General features: G+C 52.2%; 1 protein-coding gene across 1 annotated transcript in view; it reads left to right on the forward strand.

Moving 5' to 3' along the window:
- The window catches only part of DYNC1H1 (dynein cytoplasmic 1 heavy chain 1), a 1,654,074-nt gene that overhangs the window by 1,300,142 nt on the left and 329,676 nt on the right, over nt 1–24,256 (forward strand). The window contains exon 71 of the mRNA XM_086937823.1: nt 18,317–18,534. Within this exon, the coding sequence (XP_086793949.1) occupies nt 18,317–18,534 (218 nt within the window). The remainder of the gene's footprint in view (nt 1–18,316; nt 18,535–24,256) is intronic.

Consider the following 24,256-nt stretch of genomic DNA (forward strand, 5'->3'; position numbering starts at 1 on the left):
TTGACATGAAGTTTGCACCTCTGTCAGAGACAACCTCCTTAGGGAAGCCCACTCTGGAGAACACTCCAACTAGGGCCCTTGCCACCACAGGGGCTGTGGTGGTCCTAAGTGGAATAGCTTCAGGATACCTGGTGGCATGATCCACTACCACCAGTATAAACTTGTGCCCTGATGCTGTCTGGGGTTCCATTGGACCAACAATGTCAATCCCCACTCTTTCAAAGGGCACCCCCACCACAGGCATTGGTATAAGGGGGGCCTTTGTTGTGCCACCTGACTTACCACTGGCTTGGCAAGTGACACAGGAGCGACAAAACTCCTTGGTATCCTCATTCATGTGAGGCCAGTGAAAGTGTGAGACAAGCCTGTCCCAAGTCTTTGTCTGGCCTAAGTGTCCTGCTAAGGGAATCTCATGGGCCAAGGTAAGTAGGAAACCTCTCTGAGACAAGGGTACAACCAGCCTCCTGGTCATGCCAGGCTTGGGGTCTCTTGACTCAGTGTACAGGAGTCCATCTTCCCAGTATACCTTGTGGGTACCTGTGGCGTTCCCAGCAGCCTCAGCAGCAGCCTGCTGTCTGAGGGGTTCAAGAGAAGGGCAGCCTAACTGGTCCTTCCCCAGGTCTTCCCTTGAGGGTCCCCCTGAACCCAAGAATTCAACTTGATCAAGTTCAAACTCTCTAGGCTCAGTTTCCCTCAATTCCTGCAGGTCAGCCTCCTCTGAGACTTGATCCACAACCTGGGGCAAGGGGGAAGGCACAGCCTTAACCCTACTGCTCTTTTTCTTGGAAGGTGTCTGGTCCATTGTTCCAGGATCCAGCACCTGTTCAGTGGGGCATCTTCGGGCCTGTGACCTAGTCACAGCAAACACATGTGCTGGCAAACCTAACATTTCCAGATGAGTCCTCTGCTCCACTTCTGACCATTGTGATGACTCCAAATCATTGCCCAACAAACAATCCACTGGGAGGTCTGAACTAACTACAACCTTCTTGTGGCCAGTTACCCCTCCCCAGGAGAAAGCTACAATTGCCATACTATGATTGGTAGTGACATTGCTTGCATTGGTCACCAGGAATTCTGTACCTGGCATGATCTGTCCAGGGTCCACAAAGCTAGGTGTCACCATTGTGACACTGGCACAAGTGTCCCTATAGGCCTGAGCCATTTTTCCATTAATAAAAGGTGTCTGTCTGTATTTGCCCAAAGTATTGGGACTTATGTCAGGGGACATATCCATATCCCCTGTACTGACAAGGACAGCCTGAGTGAGGGTGCCAACTAAGTTGTCACTCCCCTCAGAACCCAGGGTTAACCCTACTAAACCCTTGGGAGGTGCACTACCACTGCTGGCTGTACTAGGGGGCACAGGTGCCTTAGGGGCTGCAGTGGCAGGAGTCTGCCCTCCTCCTTTCTTGGTGCACTCACTAAACCAGTGAGTTTTACTTTTGCAGTATTGGCACCACCTTTTAGATTGGCCTTCTTTCTTCTTTTGGGGAGCCTGACCCCCACCCTCTTTGGGTTGTTGGGGACCTGTCGAAGACTTCTGGTCATTTTGTTCCCCTTTCGAATCCTTACCCTTCTGGTCTGCTTTCTTCTGACCACCTTGATTCTGGCCCTGGTTCTGTTTAACTCTTGTTCTAACCCATCTGTCTGCCTTCTTTCCCAATTCTTGGGGAGAGGTCAGATCTGAGTCAACAAGATGCTGATGCAACAACTGGTTCTGACAATTGTTTAAAATTTGCTCTCTCATCATCAAATTGTACAATCCTTTATAATCAGTAACCTTACTGCCCAGCAACCAGCCCTCAAAAGCCTTAGTGGCACAATCTACAAAGTCAGCCCAATCTTGAGACTGAGTTTTCTGGGTATCCCTGAACAGCACCCTGTACTGCTCAGTGGTTAGGCCAAACCCATCAACCAGTGCATTTTTCAAGACTTGGTAATCATTAGCATCCTCCACCCTTGTGGTGAGGAGCTTGTCTCTTCCTTTACCCTCAAAGGAGAGCCACAAGATAGCTGCCCACTGACTTGGGGGAACACCTTGCACAGTGCAGGCCCTCTCCAAAGCAGTAATCCATTTGTGGATGTCATCCCCTTGTTTAAAGGGGGGCACTATCTTACCAAGGTGTTTTGTATCAAAACTCCTTTCCCTATTGCTAGGTACAATGCTGCCACCAGTGGGGACTGTCCCACTCAATTGTTGCTCTCTAGCAAAGGCAAGCCTCTCTTTGGCCAGGGCAAGTTCTTCCCTTTCAATCCTCAGATTGGCTGCCTTTTCCTTAGCTTCATACATTCTCCTCTGGGGAGATGTCATTCCCCTTTGAGAGGAACGTTGAGAGCCATTGGTATGAAGGGATCTGATAGAGCCTCTTGATAGAGATCTATCTCGTCCATTCCCAATGTTAAGCTGACCTGAGAGTGGCCCCAGGGGTCCCCTAGTGCCCATCTCATGTCTGCTTAAGTTGGACCTGGTTAGTCTGCTGACTTCTACCTGTTCCTTTTCTGCCTCATCCCCTGATACCAAATCATCATCCTCATCATCAGCATCATCTGCTGCCTGAAGAGGATGGTCCTGGGCATCAAAGGGACCCTGTAAGGAGGGCATGTTGCCATCTGAATTAGAAGGGTCTGGGTTACCAGCCCTCCTTGCATCATGAGTCTCTAAGAGACCAATCAGAAAGGCAGTTGTGGGGTTAGACCCCTGCTTAATCTTCCTAGAGGTACACACTTGTCGTAACTCATGGAAGCTAAGCGCAGTATATCTTGAAGAGATGACCTGTGGAGGGTCAACTGACACAAGGGGAACCTCAGTGTTTCCTCCTTTGTCCGACATACTGTTTCTAGTGTGGTGTAAGTGATGCACCTACCTACACTATGTGTTTCCCTACTGATCCCTTGCTAAGAGTTGCAGCCAAGGTGTGCTAAGCCTTGAGGAGCTACAACAGCTGGTTCAGTAGAACTCAGAGTATTCTAAGCTTTAGTTATGTGTACCTAACAGTACTTATGTGATCTTTCAACAAGATATTCTTAGGATACGTGTGGTAAAACAACAGCAAGCTCAAATCCCACCGCTGCCACCAATGTGAGAAGGTGGCCTGATATGCAGTGCTCACTATTCTAGTGAACACTATGTATCAGTCCAGCAACCCTTATTGATGATTGGTTGTAAGTCAACCTTATAGACCAGCTATCCTAGTAGCATGGATACGAGCAGTCTAAGGCTAAAGACTCGAGAGGGCGTGTTAAGCCAGCTGTTTACCACACATATACCCCTTGAATACCCAGTGAAAGGACACCACACAAGTGTTATGAAAATAAACAGTTATTTATTAAAGATCACAACAGCCCTGTACTCTTTATGAGGACAGGGTACTAAGCACAAACCAAAACTCTTACAAAAATACTTAAGTTAGCACAGTATATACAAATGCCCGAGGGGCACGGAAAACCATATACTCTGAAAGTGGAATGCGAAATTACTAGCAGGTAAGTACAGTACTAATAGCTTTTGGAATCGCTAGGACTTGACTAGGGAATCGTTAGATTATGTCTAGGAGGCCTAGGGGACTCGGGTGCAGTGTGTGCACTCTCACGCGAGATGCGGGACAAAAGTCTATGGTAGCTAGGAATTAGAAAGTTAGTGTTCTCGGGCGAACCCGACCTGGTAGGGAGAAAACGAAAGTAGATTCTGACCCTTGGATAGTGAGGCTATGCTGGGGCACCGAAATGCCGAAGTTACCTAGCCCAGGGGCTGCAGCTGCATAGGTCTGAAAAGACGTCGGGAATCCTCGTAGACGGACCAGGAGCCGGAAGAAAAGATGCTGGCCGGTGACCAGTGAAGAAAGTTCAGTCGGATCCAAGCCTGGATCTTGAAGATAGATGACACCTGAAAGCAGAGGGGACCAAGTTCGAGACTACTAGCCAGTAGTCAGTGGGCACCAGGAGGGCACCGGATGGTAGCCACCTCGGCTAGGTGAGTGGGTGACGCTTGACTCGAAGATCTCACGGACCAGGAGGCGTTGTCGGCGACCAGGAGGGAGGATCGAGCTGTCCCACGAAGATAGAAGCTGTCGGCGTCGCTGGACCCAGGATTGGGCAACAAAGCCTTGGCAAATTCAAGCCCACGCGGTGGACCTAAAATGGCGTCTGGAGTGGACCAGGAGGGTCCGGGGTGCCTCTCTTGAACAAGGAAGCAAGGGCCAGCCTGGAGCAACCAGACCAGCAGAAGAGTTGTCGTCGGGCGTCGTTCAGAAGGCCACAAGCCAGCCGGCTAGTAGCCAAACAACGCGGTGCACAGCAAACAGCAGAAGGGCCCCACGCCGATCGTGGAGATGCAGGGAGGCTGATCTTGGGTGCTGGAGCTGCGCAGGGTTGGGGCTTCTCGGACCCCAAAGCACTCACCAGTGGAAGACTCGGTGGGCTTGCAATAAAGATGTCGTGCAGTCTTGGCGATCGTCGGTCCCTTGAGGTCTCGTCGCACTCACGGTTCTCAGCTTGGCTGTAGAGGTGAGTAGAGGTCAGAGGTGCCAGGGAAGCCGGGTCTCGTCGAGCTGGGTCGTCGGATTCGTGAAGAAGGACTTGCAGCAGACCGCAGTGTTCTTTAGGATGGTGCCCGCTTGATGCAGGGTGACTACTCCTTAGCCACAAGGGAGAATCTTGAAGAAGAAATCGTGAAGTCCTTTCGAAGAAAGTGGTATCTTGATTCCAAAGATGATCTAATTTTTACAGGGGGCCCGCTCCCATCTTTATACCAAAAAAGGGGGCTGACCCGGTGACTAGGTCCTGCCTATGGGTGGGACTAGGTGGGGGGGTGGTTACACCCCTCAGCCATGCCGGACTTCCCCAGGCCAGGGGCTGGTGTGCCCCTGGAACTGGTTCAGACCGGCCTATGCGTAGTGAGCACCGGGGTGCCACTCAGCAGTCACCTTCCTGTAAAGCCCTGCCTACCCAGGATACACAAAACCATGTCTGGGACGGTGCTAGCACCGCCCCTGACAGGAAACCCTTTGTCCAGGCTCCCCTCGCTGGAAGGACTCCCAGCTGCAGGGGGTCAGACTCGTGTCTGTGGTGGCAGCATCCATTTTGTGGAGCTGAGGCTTCAGTTAACTTTAACCGGGGTTCACAGTTACATACATGTCGTGTCCCTCTAGAAGGGTGGAATGCTAACCCCGTCGCCAGAATTGGCGAGGGGTTAGTATTCCAATTCGTATGACACCTTACTCGACATGTTTTGATAAAGCAATACCAAAGATAGCATTTAACCGCGAGGATTATAATGCACTTAAGAGTATATGGTATGCGATATCATGGAACAGCTATTAGGACTTGATTCCGCAAGCTGCAGACAGGCTCAGCTCATGCCAGAGCACCATCTCACATGATTCCAAGCACTCTGCCTTCAGGATTGTCAAGGCCTGCCATAGGAGTGACTGATAGGAATCTGTGTGTCCATTTTAGGGTTAGGTATAGGTATACTACACCTACAGCAAAGGGTGATTACACGACTTTGCCCCAGCTGTCATGCAGCCAGTTGTGTCAAATTTAGGAGGCCAGCCAGGGGTGGCACAATACGTGCTGCAGCCCCTGGCAGCCCTGGGTACACCTATGCCCTGAGTTACAGGGTCTGATAAGGTGGCCCAGTACCAATTGGTAGATGCACCTAGGGTACATGAGGTAATTTAGAAAGAGAACAGCCAGGCTGTGGGTCTGATTGGCAGGCCCACAGCCAGAGAAAGTCGTAAACCAGTGAAACAAAAGCAAAAAATCTGGGTGATCATAGGATTGCAGACCCTACTCTCCTACACTATGGACACTACAGCAGAGGAAGATGCACATCAATGTGCTAGAACTGATGGCGATCTTCATGGCCTTAAAGGCATTCAAAGTACATCTGTGCAACAAGGTCGTGTTGATCCGGACGGACAACATGACGGCCATGTACTACATTCAGAAACCGGGAGGAACACACTCTCCGCAGCTGTCTCATCTGGCTCAGAGCATGTGGAAGTGGGCCATTCAGAGGAACATCTTCCTCATGGCAGAACACCTCCCAGGCAAAGACAATCAGATGGCGGACCTGCTCAGCAGGCACAGCCACCAAATGCACGAGTGGGAGATACATCCATCAGTACTCCAGCCCTACTTTCAAAGATGGGGTCATCCAGAGATAGACCTGTTCGCCACAAGGGAGAACGCAAAATGCCAAAGCTTCGCCGCCAGGTTCCCACACCCGCAATCGCAGGGCAATGCGATTTGGATGAACTGGTCAGGCAAATTTGCATACGTTTTTCCCCCAGCACCCCTGATACCGCTGGTGGCACGCAAGCTCAGGCAACACTCGATGACTCTCATCCTGGTTGCTCCGACGTGGAACTGTCCGTGGTACCGCATCAAAGGCTTCATCTCACACCCAGTCTTCTGACGCAGAGCCATGGCGACATTCAGCACCCGGATCCGCAACAGCTCAACCTGGCGATCTGGCTCCTGAAGTCCTAGAGTTTGGCTACCTTAACCTTCTTCCCAATTGCATGGACATCATTCGGGAGGCAAGAAAGCCCACTACTAGAGCATGTTATGCGGCCAAATGGAAGCGGTTTGTCATTTATTGCGCAACCCACAACATTAATCCACTAGATGCTTCCATTCAGAACATCATTTGTTACCTGTTCCACCTGTACCAGTGTAATTTGGCATATACTTCCATCCGCATTCACCTGTCTGCGATGGCCGCATACCTCCAGAATAGACAGCACCTTTCACTTTTCAAAGTGCCTGCTATCAAAGCTTTTCTGGAAGGACTCAAAAGGGTCATTCCACCACGGACCCCACCAGCTCCAGAATGGAACCTCAATGTGGTTCTTACAAGACTGATGGGTCCTCCCTTTGAGCCACTACATTCTTGTGAACTTCAGTTCTTGACTTGGAAAGTGGCTTTCTTAGTAGCAATTACATCGCTGCGGAGGGTTAGTGAGCTGCAGGCCCTCACAATCCAAGAGCCATTCTTCCAGGTTCATGCTAACAGGGTATTGCTCCGCACTAACCCTAAATTTCTACCCAAGGTTGTGTCTCAGTTCCACATGAACCAAACTATTGAGTTGCCAGTGTTTTTTCAAAATCCTGAGTCACTGGCTGAGCGGATGCTCCACACCCTTGACGTTAAAAGGGCCCTAATGTATTACATTGATAGGACCAAGGATTTTAGAAAACCTAAGCAGCTTTTCATTGCCTTTGCGTCACACCACAAAGGTAACGCTATTTCCAAGGCAGGTATTGCTAGGTGGATCGTGAAATGTATTCAGATCTGTTATGTGAAAGCTAAACGCACTCTTACAATTCCACCAAAAGCGCACTCCACCAGAAAGTTGAGGGCCTCTATGGCCTTCCTTGGAAACATTCCCTTAGAGGACATATGTAGAGCAGCCACATGGTCTACCACACATACATTTACTAAACATTACTGTGTAGACGTGCATTCCAAACAGCAGGCAGCTGTAGGGCAGGCTGTTCTCAAGACACTTTTCCAAACTGCTGCAGCTGGCACGGGCGGCCGCCGTTAATGGAGGGACTGCTATGTATTCTATGCACAGATATGAATTCAGCAGCCCACATGCCTCGAACTGCAAATGCTACTTACCAGTATGCATCTGTTCTTGGCATGTAGGGCTGCTGACATTCATATCGCCCACCCTCCTCCCCGGCGCCTGTAGCAGCTGCAGTGTTTACATATCATTTCATAGCATGCCCATGCGCACTGTAGTCCAGGGGAGGAGCCACCTATCTCGTGATACTTCGAAGACTCTTCCAGGACAACAATGTGCAATCATCCGGACCAAACACTAGGCGGCGATCTATGCACAGATATGAATGTCAGCAGCCCTACATGCCAAGAACAGATGCATACTGGTAAGTAGCATTTGCAATATCAGGCCAACTTCTCACAGTGAGGTCCTCTCAGTCACTTTTTGACTGGATTCTTTCAGCTTTTTGTTGAAGACTAGTATCTTTTACCCATTTTTAGGTCGAGCGTGGGCCGGCAGCGAAGCTGCCCCGCCCTGCGAGAGATCTAGTAAACTAAAAGGCACTCTAAGCCCCGCCCCTCCTTTCCATTGGGCAGCGTCAGCGTTTAGGGTAAACGCTGGCTTTCCAATGGAAAGGAGTGTTTTTGTGAGTCACCCTGACCGTTTTTTGAACAGCCCCTATGGACACCGGCCAGCTGTCTTGTGTTTATCAGGAATTCCCTCTGAGCTTCTGCGGTGAGCTCTGTCTGCCCTTCCTCCTCCCCCGCCCACCCGAGCTTTGCTGCCTCCCGGGCTCGGACAGGGGGCAGACAGCAGAGAATTAGGAATTTGTTGCAGTTTTATATAGTGCAATCTTGGCCCAAGGGCATCACAGCACTTTCCGATAGCACCAGATGACACTGAAGGCAGTAGAGCACCCACAGGGGGGACCGCAGCTCGACAGGGACCCCTACTGCCCGGTGTTTCCACCTTCTGATGCAGCCCGAGGGGTCCCATCGAGAAGTCCCCCTACAATCAACCTCTGTGTAGAGCCGCAGTCCCAGAGGCGCAGCCGAAGCCCTGCCCCAGCTCCTGCCACTGCTGGTTATATTGGCCGTACAAGGCCCTGAAGTGTCTTAGTCACCAATGAGGCAGCATCCCAGCAGCTTGCATTACAGCCTAAGAATGATTTCTACAACAGACTAAATAGTGACGTGTGTCACCAATTATGATCAAACTAAGTAAATTTTACACAGGGCGTGATCGGTGGAAAAAATCAGTAATCTAAGGGGGAGCCGATGCGCAGCAGGCAGGGAGGGGCCCCACAGACGCCCACCAGCACCATTGCAATACACGATTACTCACACTGCTGCACAGCGGCGGGGAGAGCAGCCCTGCTCTGGGTAATGTGAGCTTCAGGGAAACCAATCCTGAGGCGAGGTGGAGTGGCTGCGTGTGATCTTCGGTAGTCCGCAGCCTGATCTACACACTTACAACCACTGCCGCGTCCTGCTCATATTTGCACACACAGGGCAGGGCGGCAGGAGTCGAAGTCCGGGTTCATACAGAGAGCAGGCTGCACCGCCGGCTGGGAGCTCTCAGCCAGCACCGATCTAAAAGAGCACAGGCACAAACTTTCCTCGGAATTATACCTTTATTTTGGTAGCTGATCGACCAAAGGCCCACCCCTATTTGGATCGGAATCTGTTACTTGCGTGTTACACAAAGATCTCTGCAGTGCGCATTGGCCCACTATACTATAGTAACAGTATTTGATCCAGGTAACTGTTGATGCATTGAAATTGCCCTGAATTCAATGACAGAACACACTCTGATACAAATAGTCTATTTCGTTATTTGTTTAAGTTTAAAATAGTGTTAGCACGACCCCAAGGTATCCGAGCGCTTTGCATGAGCACTAGCTGCATTACAGACGGACACATTCATTTTACTAGGCGTGGGGAGATGGTGATTTGCCCATAATCACAGGATGTTGTGAGTCCCTGCCGAAACTCGAAGAGGTCACCGCTCTAGCCTTAGGTAAACTGGTGGTTACACGGGTCCCACCGGGAGCGCACAGTTCACCTCTCTGCATCTCTCAGGAGCTGCTGCACTCGTCTTTTGTCCCACACACAAACCAGCCTCGACACCCCATCATCATGTTCTGCACCAGAGTTTGTAAGGCAGCATGTAGTGCCAAGAAGTACAGCGACATACACATCCAACCTTCTTCATGGCAGTCCAATATGTAAGCAGAAGGACGAACCACTGCAACAGTTAGAACACAATTTTAAAACCAGATGACCCAAACCTCAAAGTTATTTAGTATGACAAAAACCTGTGATCCGCAAATTCGACGTTGTCTGCAGCGGGTGCATTGATCCACGGAGTTGCTTTATCAGCCTTGAAACTTTTATGTGCAGGTTGGACTAGAACCTGTGATTTACCGATGAGTCCCACATTCCTGCAGCAGGTGCATTGATCACACGGTACTGTAAAGGGTTATGGCAGGTGGTTTGTAGATTAGGCTGAAATCTCTCCAGGGTGTACCCATGTACTGCTATATCAGCTTGTAATTCGCAGAACATCTTTAGACCTAAGCAACAGGCGCGTTAATACTATGAGACATTGTACTGAATTTCTAACCAGTTACAAACTGTTTAGGCTCAGATCTCTGCAGCATATTCATTAATCCCTGTGAAGGGATTAACACCTTTGGTCTGTAGATCTGCAGTTGCTTTTACGCGTTCAGCTCTTCTACAAGGTTCCCCATATGTAACCTTAAGGGCAAATACTGATGCAGAAACATAAAACCAATCTGCAGTTCTAAGGTTATGACCCATGACCCAAAGGTGGGTCCAGACATCCCTTTAATTGGTGCCATAACCCCCTGAACTATTCGTCAGCAACTGGTGCACGTCATGAATTGTATAGCGGGACCGGAGCACCCGACGGCGCCGAGGCAGGGACACCCGAACCGCCAGGGCCCCCAGACGGTAGCACTGGGCCCGAAGGCGCCGTAGGCCCCGTCGGAGAAGCGAGCGCCCTCATGGCCATGAGGAACGCCTCGATCTCCTCAGGCGTCGCGCCGTGCCCAGGGACCGGAGGGTATGAGGCAGGCCGCGCCGGCGACTCTCGCGGAGCCGCGGGGTTGGGGGGGGTCACCCGAGCCCCCGGCCGCATCGCGCGAGCGTCGGGGGGGTACGATGACGACGCCCCGACTTCTTGTGCTTCTTACCTGATGAGCCTGACGAGTGGTGTCGACTTCCGGAACGCTCGGCGCGGCTCCGCGACCGCTCCCTCGAACGCTCTCTCGACCTCCGGCCGGACCGGGACCGCTCCCGGTCCCGACGTGGGGCCGACACCCGGAGCTCCAGTAGCTTGCGGGACCGCTCCCGCCTAGCCTTGTTGGTGAGGGCCCGGCAGTCGACACAGGAGTCCACGTCGTGGTCGGGGCCCAGACACCGGAGACAGAGGCGGTGATGGTCTGTGACCGACATCGTGCGCTCACAGTCATCACAGTGCTTGAACCCAGGCATCCTATCAGGCACAAATAGAGAAATAACTATCGAAAAACTTGGTCAAAAGACCGGAGTACTGCTCTTCAGATCTGCATCCACTGGCGCGGAAAAAAGAAGAACTGACGTCAGCGCGCGGAGGCGGCGTCTATATACTCCAGCGACGTTATCACGGCGCACGACGCCGACGACGGACGCGGAGCCGCAGGGGACGCCTGCAGACGACGCCTACCAACGCGCAGGGGTACTGCTACGCAAAAGTTTCCGGATCCAGACTGACGCCTGGGGATATTCTAAGGTAAGGAATCTAACACTAACTAATGTTTCTTAAAGATATATCGTTACCGAAGGTAAGTAACTTGTTCATTGGTGCCATAACCCCCTGAACTATTCGTCAGCAACTGGTGCACGTCATGAATTGTATATGATGCGCCTTTCTGCAGCCGATACATTAACCCGCTGGTTTATGTCACAGGGTCGGATCTCTACGTTGGATGAAGCTCGTGGCCCGCTCGATGCAGCAGGCGAAGAACCCCCCACCCCCACCCCCCAACCATCCCACGGCTCGTGGAACTGTGGCCACTGGCCAGCAGGTTACACACACACACACACACACACACACACACACCGGCAACTTATTTATTGTTTATGGAATGCTGAATAGCGCCATGAATCCATCGAACGGAAGCGGTAGCGCCAAAATACATGAATTAAAGGATTACATGTCTAGACTCTGAAGAGAGGTAACCCCAGTCTGAGAACAAGCATTTGCAATGCAATAGGTCTCGCACTTGCTAGAGTTTCAGCTATTGGCATTATAAATGACAATGTCTTTTATTTATGTCTTTATTTTTAAAACCAATAAATAGAAAGTATTGTTATTTAGAAAGCCAATAGCTTAAACTCTCGCAAATGCGAGACCTATTACATTGCAAATGCTTGTTTTCAAGGATGTCTGCAATGGAATCCACCGGGTTTAAGCTTGTGGAGTGCTACTCTGAGCCCCTGCTCTAGGTCCTTTTCGCTGGTGGGAGATCTTGGGACTGTTCCTGGAGTCGCTTGCGTTTGTAGTCCTCACACTCCCAGATTTCTTTAGACAAGTCCCATAAGAAGTCATCCAAGAAGTCAAAGTGCTTTTTGACTTTTCGCTTTTCTCCCATTCTTTGGATTACACAAGAAAACGATGCCACAAATCCAGGCTCCGCTCTCAGATTGTTCTTGTGCAGCCGGCGTCAAACTAGGTTCTCTCGGGGCTTCCCCGAGGTTCCTGGACCTAGAGTGACCCTTGGCCAACTCTGAGAGATTTGAGGCCATGAGCCTCATCATGGGTGTCCGAACCCCTCTGGAGCGCCCTCAGGACTAAAGGGTTTTGGAAGGTCTTTCACTGAACCTCTGCTGGCGATTCTGCACTCTGCACCTGGGCCTGGTTAAACAGAGCCCAGTGTCAGTCAGTTAGTTACCACCAGTTCCAGTCAGCAAAAAGTTGGGGGGTGCCCAGGGCACAGGATGACTTTGCAACATACCCCCAGGCGTGAGACTGGATCCGGAAAACTTTTCTGCCACAGCACTCCCACGTGCCGGGGGACGGCACCGCGGGACCCCCCCCCTGATGTCGTCCTTGTTCATGACGTCAGCGAAGATACATAAGTCCCACCCCGGCGCGCCCACGTCAGTTTTTTCTCTTTCCGCGTGCAACGCGGATCCGAATTCTGTCCTGGCCTGTTTTCAGGCCTTCTCTTCTTTTTTACACTTTGGCGTTTCGTAGAACAGTGTGCGAATACCTTTGGGTCCCATGTCGGCGTCGGACCCTTACCCGATTTGCATGTGGTGCATGGGTGAGCACCACGATGCAGAGTTGCAACGCCTGCCAGCACCTTAATCCTAAATCACGACGAGAGCGCCGGATGAAGTTGCTGTTGGCGCGCTTGTCCAGGTTATGTTATGTTATCTGATTTTTGTATAGCGCACGGATGCCGCAGCAAAGTGGCGTCCCGGCGCTTTGGAGAATAATAACACAACACGACAGAAAAGGTGGAAAAAAGATGGGCCTAGATTGTGGTAAAAAGGAAGGTTTTAAGTGCCTTCCTGAACGGAAGCAACTCAGGAATAGAGCGCAAAGGGGCAGGCAAAGAGTTCCAAAGAGTAGCCGCCAACACTGAAAAAGAGCGTCCGCCCATCCTAGATTTTTTAAAACGTGGCACAATGGCCAAATTAGATCCAGCAGAGCGAAGAGCTCTGGCAGGGACATAGTGCTGGATAGTCTGTGCATGGATAGGAGGGGAGGCTGCTTTGAGAATCTTAAAAGTTAAGCAAAGAGCTTTAAACTTAATTCTCTGCCCCACCGGCAGCCAATGGAGATCCTGAATAGTCCGACGGGCCGAGACAAACTTCGGAAGGCCAACAAGCATCCTAGCTGCCGCATTCTGAACTCTCTGAAGGCGAGATAGCTCGGCCTGGTTAAGGCCCAGAAACAGGGAGCTAGCATAATCCAGTCTGGTAAGAACCAGGGCTTGGACAATAATCTGTCTGGTCTCCGCATCGAAGAACTTAAAGATTGGTCGGAGACACTGCAGGGTACCAAAACAGGTGCCGGCCACACGTTTTGTGTGGGAAGTGAAGGAGAGCTTATGGTCGAACCACACCCCAAGGTCGGTGTCGTCCCAGGGTCTGTCCCCTACCTCTGAGGCAAGAAACCGCTGGTTTCATTTGCGGAATCGCCTGTCGCCGCGGCCCTTTGGGCGTGGCTCACCGGCTGGTAGGTCCTTCAGTTTGTCTCCGAGGTCCTGTCCTCCTTCCGTGGTGGGCGCCGGCTCTCCCGGGGACAGGCGCCCCCGCCTGTATCCTCCCTACCTGCCGCGAAAGCGACTATTGCCCAAATGACAGCCTATGCTGCGGCGCTGCAGGCTTCTTTGGCCCTTCCTCCACCTCCTGTGACGTCTGCAGATCCCTTGCCTTGCGCGTGGACTTCCGAGGAGTCGCTGACAGCTCCGGCCCCAGAGGTTTAGGTTTCAGGTCGTGGGAGAGTGGCGTCGTCGAGGTGTAGCCCTTCAGCTCTCCCCACTTCGGTGCCTAGCATCCCTGCCTCGCCGTATATCCCTACGGGGCTCCCTGTGGTGTCGCATGTGATCGCTGGGACTCGGGCTTGTCCCAGAGTCCCCCTCGATACTCTGAGCAGGCGGTTGCCTCACCAGAGGTCGAGCCAGCGCCGGGAGCCTTCCTCCCCGGTTCCCATGGAGGCCAGGATCTGGGGTGCTTTCTCAAGTCCCTCTCGGTCCTTGACGCTGGCGGCTGCCCCGTCTGAGGTCGAGCAGGTGCCTTTTCAGCGCCGCGCCTTCGCCGTTCAGGCGTCGACCTCACTCCATTCTCCTGGAGAGCACGTGGTGGCAGTAGTTGGCCTGGCGCCACGGAGGTCTACTCAGGTGCCACGGAGGTCTACTCCGTAGCCAGTCGACACCGATCAGGCGCCGATGGCGGACTCCACGGAGCCGCGTCAGCGTTGGGTTCTGGATTCGTCTCCAGAGGTCTGTCACCTGTTGGTGTGTTCCTCCCCGGAGACAGAGCGCTGTGTTGTTGCCTTTTGACCGGTATCTTCCAGGGGAGGCTCTTCGCTGTCCCCACAGACTAAATCCTCGATCCCTTCTTTCCGCGGCTGGCTTCTCCACCGACCTCTTCGCCCTCCCCTGGTGGCCTTATGTTCCCCATTCCTCTGTGGACCCTCCTCTATTCCGGGGCTGGCCACTATCCCCTGGACTTGGGGATGGGTGGCTCAGTCTGCAACTGGCACCAACGGAGGAATTACTTTCCCCTCTGGGGCGCCCTACTGAGGCCAGTGTTGCCTTTGTTAGGGCTATTTCCACAGCAGCTGGTATCCTGAGGATGGGTGAACCTGTCACTCCGGTTCCTACAGACAACCTCTTGGAGATTCTCCACCAGGGCTCTGGTGGACGGGAGTTGTTCCTTCCTTTTGAAGAGTCATTCCATAATTCTCTTTTTGGGGGCGCCCTGCCACAGGCGATCCGGTGCCTCGGGCACTATTGCATCGCCATCATTCTGCTCCGCACGACCCGGTATGTCTTTCGTTCCACCCTTCTACTCAAGGCGCTCTACAGCGAAATGCCTTTCTGTGTTTGCCTGTGGTGTTGTTTCCTCTGTCTCTGGAGCCCCGGTGGTTAGATTCATGGGGACGTAATGTCTTCGCCTCGACCAGTGATGCCTTGCGGGCACTTAACACTTTGTGTGTGTTGACCAGGGCTACCTCCAGCCTGTGGGATTCTTTTGAGTCCCTTCTTTCTCATGTCTCTCAAGAGGGTGCCCATGCTGATCTGCGGGGCCATGTGTTGGAGGATAGAGAGTTGGCCGCGTTTATTCTTCGTGCAGCTTTGGATGTTGCCAATGATCTCGGCCGTACTATGGCAACTTCTGTGGCTCTCCGTCGCCATGCTTGGCTATGAGATGCTGTGTTTCCAGAAAATATTAGAGCGCGTTTGGTCGATCTCCCTTTTGTCCAGCTGTTTAATACTCAAGCAGACTCCGCCATTCAGTCTCTTCTTGCGAGGCTCTGTTCTCCTCCTCCTTCTCCTCCTCAGTAGGTTGTTTTTCTGATCCTCTGGGTCCTGGTGGGAGACGTTATCCCACTTGCTTTACTTTTGGGTTTTGGAGTGACTGTTAGACTTTCTGTGAGGGTTACTGTGTTCTCGGGGTCCTTGGTTGGCCCCTCTCTTCAGTTGGCTGCTGGTTCAGCCCCCTTTTTTGGTGAGGAGGTGTTTATGGCTGATTGCTAAGCCCTCTGTGGTTCTGCCGCAGGTCTATGGTTTGTCCTCTGATGCAGGATTGTTTTTCCCCTAAGAGTGGTTCCCATGTTGTTTTGGGACGTGTCCTACTCTATGTGGGGTACATGTAGCTATTGTGTAGCCCTGTCTTATGCTTGGAGGGTGTGAGTTTCCCTTTCAGGGTCCTCGCCCCTCCTGGTGTTGCTGCATCACGGTGGTGCGATTTTCGCTCCTTACTGGGGCATGGCTTGGCCATCTATGGTGTTGTGCTGCAGCATTTTTGCCCTTCGCCTGCCTTTTGCTCTGGTCCTCTGTCTGGTGTTTCTGAGGGGATAGTTTTTCCTGTGAGACCACCTGGTCGGTCCTACTTGTTTCTCCTCTTATCTTATGGGATCGAACTTCTTCGTGAATCGCTTCTGTCCGGAGCGGTCCCTTTTGGGGTTGTTCTGGCATTTTGCAAGTCTTACCCTTTTTCTGAGCCCGGCGTGGTCTGGGATTTAGTTTTGTGGAGCTTGTCAGCGGCTGCGCCACTTGCTCTTCTGTTCTGTGGCCGGCAGCCCTGGCGTGGGCCATGGCACTCCTGCTTCTTGTCCTTTGGGGTCCTTGTGAGGTTACGTTCTTATTCTGCCTTCTTGTTGGGGCGCTTTTCTGTCTTGTCTGTTGACTTTGACCGGCTTGGCTGCCCTCTGCACTGGGTACGTTCCCCGGTGGAGGGTTTTGCCGCGCTTCTGCCTCGTCTCCTTGGAGTCTGTGGTTAGCTCTTCTCCCTCGGAACTCCTCGGTGTTGTCTGTACCCTTGGGGCTTCCGGTGGAGGTTCCTGGTACGTTAACTGGGCTTGGGGTGTTCTGGCCTCCTTCGTATTTATTGTTTTTTCCCTGTTGGTGAAGGCTGAAGGGCCTCTTTGTTTACACACATCCCATTGGGGCAAGTGTTCGTCCACGATGCCGAGGTTCTCTTCCGCTTAAGCCCTGTGACTTCTCCCATGTTGCAGTGGACTGGGTTAATTTTCCTTGTCCCCGTGACTGGTCCCTTGTTGTTGGGTCTTGTGCTAGTTTGAGCTAGAAAGGTCCTCTCGCAGACCCTCCTCCCCCTTGGGTTTGGCTAGGGTATCTATTCTACGTTAAGGAATCTGCAGCTAGTAGTCTATCAGATGTACGAGATACTTACCTTCGCTAACAATGTATCTGGTTGGGACGATTCTAGACTTAGATTCTTTCACGACCCGCCCTTCCTCCCATGTTATGTGAGGACCCTTCTCGGTCTTCTGTACTCGCATTCTTCAGGGTGGCAGTCTTCTGCGGGTGTCCATTTTATCTTACTCCCTCCCTAGGGGGATGCTCGCCTTGTTATTGTTGTCGGTTTCGTTCTTTCCTTTCTCGTGATTGGTGAGCGAATGCCTGGGTGTTTTTTGCGCCCATGCATTTGGTCTCCAATGTAGAGTTAGTTGTGCCCTGCTTCCTTGCGTTTGCTTGCACTTCTGACTCTTACAGTCCTTGGGGTTGAGGTCATTGGCTGGGTCTCGCCCCTCAGTTCTTTTGAGAAGGTGTCCCCCCACTCTCCCCCGGCCCCCCCCCCCCTCCCTCCCACCCATTTGCTGGTAGGATTGGGCGATGACGTGTCAATGCTCTTCGATTCTGGCTTCGAACCCTTCTTGGTTCTGGGCGATGGCTGCATACTTCGTCTGCTGTGCCCTTTTTCGCATGCCTTCTGCCTCTAAAGAGGCTGTTATGTTGGTTGCAGACTTGCTTGCAGTAGCTGCGCTCTATTCTTTCATTCCATGACTGGGTGCCTTAGTACCTGGCACTATTCTGGATGGTGCTGTTCCTCACCATTTGTCTCTTTCCCTTCTGTATAGCTGGGTTTTCGCACACTGTTCCAGTATTCTCACAGTTCTTTTTGCTCTCCGAAGAAAACTGACGGAGGCGTGCAGGGGTGGGACTTATGTATCCTCCCTGACGTCACAAATGCGGACGACGTCGGGGGGAAGTCACGTGGTGCCGTCCCCCCAGCGCGCGGGAGTGCTGTGGCAAAAAAGTTTTCCGGATCTAGTCTCACACCTGAGGGTAAATCTACATTAAGGAATCTGCGGCTTGAATCATCTCTACCAGATACATCGTTACCGAAGGTAAGTAACTTGTACTTATTTATTCTGCAGAACCAACGATACTTTCACGTTTTGCAATTTCATAGTTTCTCAATGTAAAAAGTGGACACTGCATTTTTCATTCAGTACTGTATTATCCTATCCAAGGATTTACAAAGCCTTACAGAGGACTTGCAGCCAAACAGATTATGTACAATCTTAAAAAACAGAAATTGAATTTACAGTAATACTGTCTTTTTGACACCTTTTGCAACAGTGCTGTGCTAGTAAGAATTAGTGTTTTCTACTGCTCCAGAAACAAGCGCTATACTTGAAACACATTATTACTTTTTGGATTAAATTTAGTGCTACCTTTTACTATTTAGAAAATAGAAAAAGAAATTATACCTTAAATGTGACCATGTTTTTTTATGTGCGTTCTTTTTTAGGGCCGTCAGAACATTTCGCCAGACAAGATTCCATGGTCTGCACTGAAGACATTGATGGCACAGTCAATATATGGTGGTCGAGTTGACAATGAATTTGATCAGCGTTTGTTGAACACCTTCTTAGAGCGATTATTTACCACTGCTAGCTTTGATAGTGAATTCAAACTGGCCTGCAAAGTTGATGGTCACAAAGATATACAGATGCCAGATGGTATCAGGTATTTTGATTTTTGTCTGATCAGTGTACTTAAATAGATTTGATTCACTAAATGAATATTGCAAAAAGGCATGTAGTTTCATACTGTAAGATACAGCGAAACAATGACTAGATGAATAAATCTGAAAGAGACACGTTAGTGATAGATTCCTTACCTTAAAATATCCCCAGGCATCAGACTGGATCCGGAACGTTTTTTCGTCAGCAATACCCCATCTCTTCGCTAGGTGTCTTCGTACTGCTCCGCGTACGACGCTGGCGTCATAGTGGCCCAGATGACGTCGCTGGAGCTACTTGGACGAGCACGCTGACGTCAGTTTTCTTTTTCCACGCAAGCAAGCGCAGATCCGGAGAGAGCAGTACCCCAGTCAATTTTTTTGTGTCTTTTTTTGGGGACTTTTTCCTCTCTGTTTTCAAGCATATATATATCTTTAGGCGCATAGGGCTGACCGGTTTTAAGTCCTGCGCGGCCTGTCCCCGCATAATGTCGGTGACTGACCCGCACCGTGAGTGTCTCTTTTGCCTGGGGCATGACCACCACTCCGAGTCGTGCCCCCACTGCCAGGCCATGGCTCCGAAAACTTTGTGGGAGCTGTCCTGAAAGTGGCTGGAGGCCCGGGAGTCGGTTCCGGGCCATTTAAGGTCCCAGTCCAGAGGGAGGTCGAGGGGCCGGCCCTGGAGCCATCACCATCATTAAAAGTCTTCGCACTCTGAGTCAGGTAAGGCAAAGCACATAAAGGGGGAGAAGCATTGTCGCTCTTCGCCTTCCCCTAGCCGGTCGAGCGACGAGGCTAAGGGTGCTGGTGGCGCTGCCCTAGCGGCTTAGGCGGAGCCTATGCAATTGCCAATGGCCTACCCGCCCTTTCCGAGTCAATCGGCGACTACAGCCCAGCCGCAGGAATTCCTGTCAGCCATGGCACGTGTATTTGGACCGTCCAGCCCCGCCGGCGCGCCTTCGGGCACCGACGGCCGGGCTGGGGGTCCTCGTTCTTCGACGTCGCTGGCTCCGGCCCGACATCGTTGGCGACTCAGGCGTCGATGCTGAGGGACCCCCCTGGATCCAGGCTTGGATCCCCGTCCATGCTGGTTGGCCCGGTACGACCTCCTCCGGCGTCCCCGGCACCCTCCCCAGCGTTCGACAGGTGGCGGAAGGGTGTTGACCGACGCAGTTTGGTAATTTCTTTCCCTTTGTCCAGCCAGCTCCGTATGTTCCACAGGCTATGATGACAGGGAGGACTGGAAGGGGTCTGAGGACCCCCTCTCAGCCCAATGGGAGTTAGACCTGGACTGGGATTAGAATCCGGGGGATGCAGGTGACCAGCATTATGCTCCGGAACCTGACGCACGGTCTCCTTCTACCATGGCTACGGAGGAGGGTGGATCATATTCTATGGTGTTGCGTAGGGCAGTCGAGGCTCTCCACCTCGAGCTCCCTCCTGTGGCGGTTAGGGCTATCCACCTGACAGAAGTGCTTCTGCCAGCTTCTAGTTCTACGGAGCCGCTGGTGCCCTTTAACGATGCACTCTCAGGCATTCTTTTGGGCACCTGGTCAAGGCCCAACACAGGGGCTCCTGTAGACAAGAACATGGCCCAACGCCATCGCCCGGTTCTGGGCGTCCCCATTTTCCTCTCCCAACACCCCATCCCGAGAGCTTGGTTGTCCAAGCCTCTGCGTCCCCAAGCGCATTCCCTTCCACACCTCCGGACAGGGAATCCAAGAAACTGTAGCAGTTTGGTAAGAAGATTTTTTTCTTCTGCCAGTTCAGGCCTGCGGTCAGTGAACACTGCATGTCTCCTGGGCCGGTATTCCGGTTGTGTGTGGGATAAGGTTGTGCAAGTGCTGCCCCAGTGTCCAGTGGAGGCTTGTACAATGCTTTCCCAAGCTGTTGCTGAGGGCAGAGACGCAGCCAAGTTCACCATCCGTTGTGGTCTTGACACTGCTGACTCGCTGGGCAGGGCGATTTCAACAACATTGGCGCTACGCCGTCACGCCTGGCTGAGGACGACTGGCTTTTCTGGGGATGTCCAGTACACGTTGATGGACATGCCCTTTGATGGCACTCGCCTGTTCGGCGATAAAGTAGATTGCGCGTTGGAACGTTTTAAGGACTCACGGGCTGCGGCCAAGTCCTTGCGCCTTTCGGTCACACGCACTCCTTCCGCTTCTGCTTTTCACTACTTTCGTGGCCAAGGAAGGGGTGCCCAAGCACGTTGGTTTCACAGTCGCGGATGTTGGACCTGCAGAGGTGGGTCACGGGGCCAGCGTGCGGGTCAGTACACCATCCCCCCTGCAGCCACTGCCTCCAAACCTTACTGGTTCGGTGTTTCAGGCCCACCAGACGCCAGTGGGTGGCAGGACTCCCCATCACCTCCACCACTGGTGCACCATCACATCGGACAAGTGGGTTCTGCAACTTGTCCGAAGGGGCTACTCCCGCCCCTTCGAGACTACCCATTCAGCTATGCCACCACAGTACCACCGCGTGTCTGGGATCACTTGACACTTCTCCAGCAGGAAGTTACGGCCCTCTTGGCCAAGGGGGGGGCCATAGAGTGCGTTCCAACGCCAGAAGTAGGTCGTGCTTTTTACTCCCACTACTTCTTGGTTCCAAAGAAGGACAAAGGCCTGCATACTATCTTGGACCTTTGGGATGTCAATCGCTTCCTCCGAAAGGAGAAGCTTGACATGCTCACACTTGCTCAGGTCTTGTCTGCCCTCGACCCGCAAGACTGGTTGGGACAGTTGGACCTGCAGGACCCTTATTTTCATATCCCCGTCCTGTCGGCCCACCGGCATTACCTGCGATTCATGGTAAGGCAGGAGCATTTTCAGTTCACCGTGCTCCCCTTCAGCCTTACAAGCGCCCCTAGGGTGTTGACGAAAGTGATGGCGGTGGTCGCAGCTCATCTGCGCAGATCAGGGGTTTCAGTCTGCCCCTTTCTCGACGACTGGCTATTGAAGGCGGGCTCGCCCCAGGCAGTCATCGCCCACCTCTAGACTACGGCCGACCTCCTGCATTTGCTGGGGTTCTCCATCAACGTGCCAAAGTCAGAACCTGATTCCCTCTCAGAAGCTCCTCTTCATCGGAGCGGTTCTGGACACAGCGCAGTTTCGGGTCGATCCTCCCGAACAGCGAGTCCGGGACATTCAGGCTATGATTCCAATCTTTCAGCCCTTGTCCCAGGTATTGGTCAGGACGACCTTGAGGCTGCTTGGCCTCATGGCCTCCTGCATCCTGCTCACCAACCATGCCAGATGGCATATGCGGCTCTGCAGTGAGACCTGAAGTTCCAGTGGGCGCAGCATCAGGGGAACCTGTCCGACTGCGTCCAGATCTCGGAGGGCACTGCACAACAAATGCAGTGGTGGCTCACGATTCGGCATTGGGTCAGCGACATATCCCTCTCCCTTCCCCAACCGGAGGGCACAGCGGTGACGGGTGCGTCCCTCCTATGATTGGGCGGCCACATGGGAAAGGCGAGATCAGAGGCCTCTGGTCTCCGGCGGAGTCCAAGCTCCATATCAACCTTCCGGAGCTTCGGGCGATCCTTCTTGCACTCAAGGCATTCCTTCCCTCTGTCAACGGGAAGGTGGTGCAGACGTTCAGACAACACCACCGCCATTTGGTATTGCAACAAACAAGGATGGATGTGGTCGTGGACTCTGTCAGGAGGCTCTACGCCTCTGTACATGGCTGGAACATCAAGGCATTTCATTGACGGTTCAACACCTGGCAGGTTCTTTAAATGCCAGGGCGGACTAACTCAGCCGCCGGTGCCTGATGGATCACGAATGGCATCTCCGAGGTGGTGCAAGGTCTCTTTAGACAGTGGGGGTAGCCTTGGTTAGATCTATTCGCCACCAAAGAGAACATGCAATGTCAGCTGTTCTGCGTGTTATTTCCAAGGCGGCACTCGCTCAGCGATGCTTTTCGTCGCGAGTTGAGCTGCGGTCTATTTTACGCCTTTCCGCCTATACCACTTCTGCCCAGAGTGCTGAAGTAGATCAGGCATGACCGGGCCCAAGTAATTCTTGTGGCACCGAACTTGCCTCGAAGAGTTTGGTTTCCCGAGCTACTCAGTATGAGCGTGGATCCCCCGATCAGACTGCCTCTTTGGGAGGATCTTCTGTCGCAGCAGCAGGGGACGGTCCTCCACCTGAACCTGTCCAGTCTCCACCTCCATGCGTGGAGATTGAGCTGAGACAGTTGATTCTGTTTGACTTGCCTCCTGAAGTCTGTGATGTCATTCTGGCAGCCAGGCGTCCCTCCACTAAATCGATATACGCCTGTAGGTAGAACAAATTTGTGGCATGGTACACAGCAAAGGCTGGGGATCCCTTTTCTGTCCCTCTTTCAGAGGTCCTTTTGTTCTTTATTTCTTTGGCCCGGCAGGGCTCTGCTCTGGGCACTATCAAGGGCTACCTTTCTGCAATCTCTGCCTTTTTCAGGCTTCCTGATAAGCCCGCTCTTTTCCCCTGTTAATAGATTTCTCAAAGGCATTACTCACGTTTTCCCTTCTATTCCGTTTGTGATGCCGCAGTGGGAATTGAATCTGGTACTTACTTTTTTGATGTGCGCTCCTTTTGAGCTGCTCCACAACTGTCCTCTTCGTGTGTTGACTTTGAAGGCTGCTTTCCTGCTAGAGTGAGCTCCAGGCTCTTTCTTGTAAGACTCCTTTTCTGTCAGTCCATCTGTACAAGGTTGTGCTTCTTCACTGCTTTTTACATTGGGCAGACTATCACCTTGCCCGCTTTCTTTCCGCCTCCGCACCCCTCCAGAGAGGAAGAGAGGCTCCACCATCTGGACTCAAAACGTGTGCTTTCACTTTACTTAAATCGCACACAACTGTTCTGGTTGAATAACCAGCTCTGTGTTGGCTACGTGGGCGCCAAAAAAGGCCAGGCTATACACAAGAGGACTATCTCCCGCTGGGTCGTCTTGTGTATCAAAGCCTGTTATTCTCTGGCTAAAAAGGAACCTCCGGTGGGGTTGCGTGCCCGTTCTACCAGGGTGACAGCTACTACTGCATTGGGACGTGGTGTCCCCCTGCAAGACATCTATCAGGCAGCCACGTGGGCCTCGCTGCACACTTTTACTAAGCTTTATTGCCTTGACAGTCCAGTTCGGAGAGACAGCATCTTTGGCCGTTTGGTTCTCCGTGACTTTCTGGTGTAATCTTTCTTCGCAGACCCACCACCGGGGTTGGTATTACTGGGGTATCTATTCTAAGGTAAGGAATCTATCACGAACATGTCTCTTTCAGATGCACAAGTTACTTACTTGTGTAACAATATATCTGTAAGAGGCATTCCGCCCCACCCACCCTACGAACTGATTTCTAGGGTTAACGTCATCGCTTTTCAGGGCCCTAGTTTCAATGCACCAGTGGTCAGTATCTTGCATGGCTCTGCGTTCCTGGCGCGGAAAGTCGTGTACAGAACTGACGTCAGCGCGCGTGGGCGCGTCTAAGTAGCTCCAGTGATGTCATCTCAGCGACGTACGCTGAGCCGTACGCCGACTCCTACCGACGTGCTGGGGTACTGCTGACAAAAAAACGTTCCGGATCCAGTCTGACGCTTGTAGATATTCTAAGGTAAGGAATCTATCACTAACTAATGTCTCTTACAGATATATTGTTACACAAGTAAGTAACTTGTGCATTAGTGCCTGCCCCTTACTCACTTGTGCACTGCAGATACCCAGTGTGCCTTGATCATGCAT

The sequence above is a fragment of the Lissotriton vulgaris genome, chromosome 9 (genome assembly GCF_964263255.1).
Source record: "Lissotriton vulgaris chromosome 9, aLisVul1.2, whole genome shotgun sequence".
In the NCBI taxonomy this organism is placed as follows: domain Eukaryota; kingdom Metazoa; phylum Chordata; class Amphibia; order Caudata; family Salamandridae; genus Lissotriton; species Lissotriton vulgaris.